Source organism: Primulina eburnea, chromosome 14 (assembly GCF_022965805.1).
Source record: "Primulina eburnea isolate SZY01 chromosome 14, ASM2296580v1, whole genome shotgun sequence".
Lineage (NCBI taxonomy): Eukaryota > Viridiplantae > Streptophyta > Magnoliopsida > Lamiales > Gesneriaceae > Primulina > Primulina eburnea.
Window position 1 is genome coordinate 25,757,321 of NC_133114.1, and position 8,497 is coordinate 25,765,817.

Below are 8,497 nucleotides of genomic sequence, written 5' to 3' on the forward strand. Positions count from 1 at the left end.
TATTTCGAATTTCTTGCGTGAAGTTATTAGCAACTCAAAAATGGCAAAATACGATTACAGAGGTCTAATTGACGAAATTTCGAAAAAATAAGGGCAAGGCATAACGAAGAGAACCTTCATGGTGGGTACATCAACTAGCCAAAATCAGTGTTTTATAAAATAATCGTTGTCTTACCATGATAAAAAGAAAAAATTGCGGAAGCATATAAAATTGAACTAGCATGGAAGTAACAAAACTAGAACAAGTGTACAAACTTCAAGAATTATCTTCATCACCAAACTTATAACATATTTTACTCTTCATCATATAACACGTCTTCATTCTTATCTGAGGTGGAGAGTAAGAGGGTCAACATTTTGTGAAACAATCGGCAAGTGGAGGATGACCGACATAAAAAAATAAAAAATACATATATGTATATAAATGATTTCGAACGGATCATAACATAAAAAATACAGAACTTATCATGAATAGAACATTGACGTATTACACTGATATTTCATCTTATCTTCTATAATTTACTAATCATTCTCATATATGTTACTTCTCTAAGGGATGAAGTCAACATTTATTATAGCTCATCTTATCAGAGTCTTATCACAGTTACTATAACACACCGGGTAAGGACCACATCATGGTTACTATAACTCCTGTCATATTTCGGAATTAGAATTCCGATATCATATCAAATTTGAATCATGACATTGTTTTGAACATACTTGTGATGAATCATGAAACATTAATGAATCATGGATAAGCAAAAATAGAATAAAACGAACAAAGTTCGAATCGGAAAAAATACATATTATGGTCAATCGATTTAAAACATATGAAATCTTTGATACGAAAGCCAACTTACAAAAAAGCGTGCAAAACTTTATCAAATATATGTAAGCCCACTTGTTCCGAAAGAATCTCACCAAAACTTGTTGGTACGCTGTATTGATTGTCCATATTTTTATCCACGTTTTTATCCAATCTAATCCCATGTTTCGTACACTATATTATTTATCCATCTACCAATAATTTATCTTACATCAATCAAATCAATAATATAAAATTACAATATTACCCCTAATAAATAATATTATTAATATTTATCAATATTTTTAAAAAGGACAAAATGGTAATATCCTATTATCTCAAATTTAATTAATTAAATCAATCAAATCAAACACTATATTAACTATCATTTTCTATTTATTTTATTATCACAAAATATTACTTATCTCGGTACTATATATCCCATACCATGAACCAAACGGTACTTTAGATGACTTTATCACTGTCTTTATATGTGTTTTCTTTAGTTACGATTGATTTATATTAGATCGTTTGATTTCCTAACTATTTCAAATTCTGGATTAGATTATATTTTAGTTTTCGATTTAAAGGCTATCATTAACATTGGTATAAACAGTTTTGGAGTAGATCTTTTGAGAGACGGTCTCACGAATATTTATCTGTGAGACGGGTCAACCCTACCAATATTCACAATATAAAGTAATATTCTTAGCATAAAAAGTAATAATTTTCATGGATGAACAAAATAAAAGATTTTTCTCACAAAATACGACCTGTGAGACCGTCTCACACAAGTTTTTTTCACGGTTTTGAGTTAAATAGAAATTGATAATGGATGTTTTCTCAATTCTTGACGTCCTGATTTTGTATTACATGAGTTAGTAACTATAGCCTGCGATTCTACCTAATTTTTTTTCCATCATGGCTCCACTACTATGTTTTTTCAATTTTCGTGATCTTCTCACCACCTTTGTTGACGAGATAACCTTTCTACGCCAGGAGCTTGCTGATTATTAGTGAGCCAATCGGAGCAACCATCATATTCCTCTAGATTCTGGGAATGAGGGTGATAATTTGTTCGCAGCGCCTCGTGGTCGCGTATGTTTACCTGCATCTGTCGTCGTTGTAACCACAACGATGATCGTTGTTGGGAAGCATCCTTGAATTTTTGGGTAAACTGGAATTGGATGAACTGTAGGACTGGCTTGAATCTGTGGATGAAATACTCTACTTCAAGGATGTGCTTTAGTAAAAATAGGTTGTGCTTGTCTGCACTCGCTTCCGAGGTCACACTGTTGCTTGTTTTCTCGCATTGAATCTGCAGAGTCGGTGTGATAAGGTCACTTGCGGAATTCTCATCGTTGGATCGGGATGAAATTTGGACAACATAAAAGAACGTTGTGTGGTACAATATGAACGGTGGAGATTGAATTCAAATCTCTGTATTATTGGCAATAGGTTTTGAACAGTGACTTTTTGATGTGTTCTTATTCATGGGTTTGAGGGGTATTTATAGGTGCAGGTGGTGAGCTGAAAGTGTGACAAACTATGTCTTAAAATACTACTACTTTAATATTTACAAAAAAATTTGAAATTTTCTTACTATATTATTTATTATAATTATAGCTCGTAAGACAAATTAACGGTCTTCACGAATACTAAAATAAAATTAATATTAAAACTCCACAATTTTTAAATACCACAATCATAAAAATACCAAGTTAAAACATCCACCCAGCTTTGAAAAAATCCAACATAATAATAAAAATCACGATTTATTAATCACCAATACTAAATCATAAAATTTAAGAAAATAGTTTTAAACGTGCATAATTTAAATTCTCGTGAACTACAATATCCTCAGGTTTGCATCGATCAAGTTTAATTAGTGAGTCGCATAAATCAGCATACATAAATCGTGAATAACAAGTAATACGTAATAAAAATCTATACAATTTTAAAAATAGCTCCTACATAGAATAATATAAGCATAAATAAGTATAACACGACTTTTCTACATAAACATTTTCATAAAATCATATTTTAGTGCTTGTCATAATAATCATAAATCATTTTGTTTAGAGTTCTGTTAAATACAAGTAGCCTATAACATATATCGTTTGATCAAACTAAACCACAGTACTGAGCCAGCAGGGATCACCACAGTCGTTTTACTGGATGTCCACTTCATAACATAACATAATTCCTCCAAAGAAGTTGGAGAGGTCCCCGAACACGTTCTCCGGCATCCAAACATGTAACATAATTTGGCCATAAGACAAATCGCATGCCTCAAAAAAATAATTATTTTGCACTTCATACATACTTACGTATACATTGTGAAACTCGTTGGATCGTCCTCGGACATGCTGCAATAACATACTAAAATTTATACCCAAAACATCCCCTAAAGTACATTCGGACACGTACGAATCCCGAATTAAATAGAACCATTTAGCACGTACATTCGACTCAGGACTCGACCCATACATAAAATACATCATGACCTACTGCCCAAGGGCCCTAAACCAGCCTCGAACCATGCCCGAACCCCGTACCATGCATGACAAACCATATAGACATAAGATGCCCAAAGAGCGATATATATCATGACACTTATGCGTTACGTACGAATTTCTATCGATACTAACTCGAAACAAACCCAAACCAGGCCTTATACTCGACCCTTAGACACCACTTAGACTCTGGTCCAGCCCGTTCCAGCCCCTAATACACCACAACCCCTTAAACAATCCAAAACCGTGCACCTTAACTCGCGAGCCTCACATACGCATGCAACACCGAGTTCGGCTCCAGCCACTTATCCATCCAACCATACCCTATCCAACCCATACCAGGCCTACCCTGGAATCCTAAGACCCCACCTATACCGTATCCATGCACCCCGGTCCAGCCTTCAAGCAACCCGACGTGAAAACCAGTGGCCAAACCCCTATGTGCGCGGTTGTGTGCTAGCTCTGTTCCCTACTGTCCAACAACCTCTTGACCCATCATGGGCTGCCTAATGACATCTAAACACACCCTAAAACATAAACATATGTAGAAGCAAGCCATAGGATCGGTCCAGCGAAGACGACGATCAAAAACTTGAGAAAACGAAGGAGTTCATGCATATTTCGTATTGAAACGAGTTTTAATAACATTCGAGCATACATATAATCAAACCAACAAATTTTCATGCATATTTGTTAGGACCAACGGAATCCGGATATCTCCACACTTGTATGATATTGTCCACTTTGGGTTTTAACCCTCATGGTTTTGTTTTTGGAACCACCCAAAAGGCCTCGTACCAATGGAGATATCATTCCATCTTTATTAACCCATGATCTTTCTCTAGATCTTCCAATGTGAGACTTTGGTTGCATCCCAACAATCCTCCCCTAAAACGAAGTTCCACTATTATTCTCATGGTCCGAGCCTCCCCTCAAGCCTTATTCGTCCTCCAATCGAGGTTACTCCACTCCACTGCGTTGGAGCGCACGTCTTACATGAATACTGCGAGCATTAACCACCCCGAGAGTTTAATCAAGGATTTTTACCGGGATCCCTCACTTCCTTCGTTTAGGTTCGAGAATTTTACCCACACGGCTCATCTAGACCATGGCTCTGATACCACTTGTTAGGATCAACGGAATCCGGATATCTCCACACTGGTATGATATTGCCCACTTTGGGTTTTAACCCTCATGGTTTTGCTTTTGGAACCACCCAAAAGGTCTCATACCAATGGAGATATCATTCCATCTTTATTAACCCATGACCTTTCTCTAGATCTTCCAATGTGTTTGGTTGCATCCCAACAATATTTTATATCAGCATACATTATATACATGAACAATGCATAAAAAAAAAGTTTAGACATGTCTTTGCGTTAAAAACGCACTAAATATCGATAACCATGATTGCTGCGTTTAATGGCTCGAAAAGTGGCTAAATTTATCAAAGAATGTTGTGTGATAATTGGCTAAGCTTGCTGATGGAAGAAAATTGAAAAATTCTCAAGTCCTAAGCCTTGAAACTTTCGGCCAATGTGTGTGAAAATAGTGTTTTTTTTTTTTGTGTGTGTGCGTGAGTTATGTAGATTTAGGACTAGGATTCTTGTATACAATACTTAGAAATATATATTAGGTGTTTAAATTAATCAAGCTTTTAAATTACTAATTAAGCCCTCCAATTAATTTAAAATTTTACAAATTAAAAGTCGTACAATTTTTAAATTCTATCCATAATTAAATACTATCTAATTTAATTAATTAAGTAAAAAAATTATTAAAATATTGTATTTCGAGTGGAAGTATTTAAATCCCTTATTTCCAAATTTTGATAATTAGACTCGATAATTTAAATTTAGTCTTTAAATGCTAAAATTAATAAATAATTTAAATTCCTATTTTCTTGACTTAAAAAATTATAAGAATATAACTTAAAATTTTTAACACCTTATTCGTCTCTGGTCTCTTTTCTCGGTTTGACATTGAATATTCGTCTGAAAGATAAAACTTGAGAAACTATATAAATTGCATAAATAAATAAATATATAAACTTTTTAAAATAATTTAAGATATAACAGGCATCACTAAATATTAATTAAATAATTAAATTATTTCAATCATCCATGAAGTTTATGTATACTGGTTTTTTTAGCATTACAAAAAGGACAGTCATATTATGACCATTACCGGCCCGTTTGATGGCCTTAATCAGCCATGAATTTGTTATTTAAGCAGCCATTAAATTGGCTATTCAATTTTTTAAAAAAATGCATGTGTTGCTTGATGGTTCAGCAAATTACTTTTTGGTGCTTGGCTTTATGGTCTTACTCACTTTTTTGCATGGTCCAACTTAGAAAAGATTGTCTGGTTTTTCTCCGAATTTTCAAGTCTTCATATTTGTCTTTCGGAAGACATGATCAAGCTAGTATGGAAGCGGGAGAGCTACGTAGAATCACCAACTTAACACAATAATTTTGATGGGAAGATTTAGTAATGTGGTATTATATATGAACTAACGTATCCAACACTTTTTGTTTAAATTACTTTGATGGATATGTGCATTTTGTTTCTGGGGAAAAAAACTCGATTAGGCAATGCTAAGAGTTTTTAGAATGGTTAATAGCGCAATGATTTCGTGCAGTATCCAAAAATTTGGCCGTCTCGAATTTGATAATACGAAGCAAATAAGGGAAATTATTTCAAATCAAGAACATATATAATGCATGCTTACAACCAAACGAGTGGAAGCCATGCAAATCATCGAGAGAACCAACTTGAAGACAACACGGACTATGATGTCTCCTTCCGACGAGGAGAAAACCTTTATTACAAAACAGATTATGGCCCCTTTGGAAAAGGAGAAAATCTTTATTCCAATCAACAACCCACATTCATAATTTCCGAGAAATCGACGGATAATTTAACTTGATCAGGAGGCAGTTTTCTGGGGTGGATTCTCAATGATCTTGATACCACCAATGGTCACGCCTGGTCCCTGATGTCTAGGCACCAATGTGAGTAACACATCCTCGTCATCCGTCACATCCATGTCCTCATACACATCCGTCAGATCCAACTGAATCGAAGTCGTTGCCGTTTTGCTCGTTGTCTTGTGTGGAATCTGAGCATAGGTACCAACATACGCGGCCTTATCTAGTTCCGTATTATTGTCGTCCTCATCGTTAATGAACACATCGAATTTCAAGAACTTGGTAGTGTCCACAGTTATGTTTTCTATCACCAGACGCTCATCGGCTTTTCCTTTCTTGGTTTTGGGAACCAGGACTCGGACGATTGACTCGAGTTTGAGGGGGAAGACTGTCTCTGCTTTGTCCGCTGCCGTGCTAGTTCTAGTCACCTTCGCGGTGGCAGTTTGGGGTGGGGGTCTGGAGTTGATCCAGGGAAGGTCGATTCTTTCGTAGTCGTACCCCATTGCTAAGTTGCTTAAACAATCCTTTACATAGACACGCACGAGCTGAGAATTTTCGTCGTAGAATACAAACGAGGAGTTGAGAAAATCAGGGTCAGTGATTTTCTTGTCCGGCACCTTACTACTGGGCAGATAGTACTGCCATAAAGTCCACATTCGGTCGACATTTCCGTGGTGGCAGTAAAACAACGGGTCTCGACCCGCCGAGTAAAAGTTACCCAAATCCTCCCCACTGGGCTGTCTAGGATCTCCAACCCACCTATGAACGGATGTGTGCGAGCCACGCTCGGGAGCTCCCTGCCCAGGGTTGACAGCGCTTCCTTCTCGATACGGTTGTCCCATAAAATCAGTCGCCGTCTTGTTGCCTCGAATCATCTCAGTATACACAACGGCGAGGTTATTAGACACGACTTGAAGAGGGTCAGTGCTCCCGGTCAGGCCAAGATCAACCACTGCCGGCGGCAGGTTTGCTTGGTTGCGGTTTTCGTCAAAGATGGCTGCATTTGGATTATTGAACATGGGTGGGATTGTCATCCCTTTAGGGTTATCCCAATTCCAAAATGGCAAAGCGAAAGTGGGGTCATTGATCATTTTCCCCAAGATTCTCTCGTAGAAATACAGATACCATCTGTGGAAAGGGAAGAAAAGCCAACTACTGTGCACTTGAAGATCCAGTTTACCCTGTCCGGGTTGATCGTAAGCGCCATTGCAGTAAGCACAATGGATGTTAGCTTGCTGCATGAAGCTACGCGGGTCGTCTGCCGGAAGACGTTTCATCCGATCGATGGCTAAATTGTACTTGTATATGTATTCAGATGAGACTTTATGCGCCGCAGGCCTTATTTTCGTTTTTATGACCGGAGGGATCTTGTAATCCGTGCTATTTTGTACCGGGGGACAACACTTGACATCAATTTCTTTGTTGGTCGACGAACTCGTATATGAAGCAAGACCGCATTTGTCGAGATCCGGTGCTTGTATGGGATTCGCAGAAGCACCTGGAGCTGAACTGAAGTTGACAGCACCGTAGAGGCCACCTATACCGAGAAGCATGTTCCTCCTATCCACTTTCCCTTGGGAGGTTTCAGAGGTTGGTTTTTGCCTCTGGCCATCGGTACTGCAGGAAACTTGCAGGCAGTGGGTACGCTTCGCGGAGGTAACGAAATCGGATGGCTTAGGAAAGAGACGGTGGTGGGTGGCGGAGGGATTGTTGGTTGTGGGGGCGAGGGTGGCGCATGGCAGGTGAAGTGAATCCATGAGTTTTTTTGTGTCTCACAATGCATTTAGCTTTCCCTTTTTTATAGCTGTTAGTCTTAGGATACATCGTGCCAGTACCTTTCTTAATATTTAATACAAATTGCCACAAAATTTACCAATAAACTCTCTCGTATAAGTTTTTGTCTCAAAAAATATTATTCACCTTATGTCGATTTAAGGAAGCAAAAGTTTCAGAGATTATAGATTTCTTCTTAGAAATAGCAATGGAAATTTATATTATTTTGTCCAGATCACTAAAAATATTTTTCGTTTAGAAAATCAATTCATTTTGCATGCAGTACCATATATCACATGATGGCAAGATGCGCGTACGTAATTACTTATTTCCAATATATGACTCCCAAAATATGTTATTTAATTCAAATAAATGACCACTTAGTGAAAGAAAGAAATGTAGACCTATAAAAAAGTAAAAATTTATGGAAAAAATTAAAAATTTCAAACTCTCAAAATTTACCAAACTACACA

General features: G+C 37.0%; 1 protein-coding gene across 1 annotated transcript; it reads right to left on the reverse strand.

The window, feature by feature from the left end:
* Positions 1-6,006: 6,006 nt before the first annotated feature.
* Positions 6,007-8,039, reverse strand: LOC140811612 (polyphenol oxidase I, chloroplastic-like). Its single transcript, XM_073169609.1, has one exon. It carries the CDS (start codon positions 8,006-8,008, stop codon positions 6,251-6,253), a length of 1,758 nt encoding a protein of 585 aa, XP_073025710.1. The 5' UTR covers positions 8,009-8,039; the 3' UTR covers positions 6,007-6,250.
* Between the last annotated feature and the right edge of the window lie 458 nt (positions 8,040-8,497).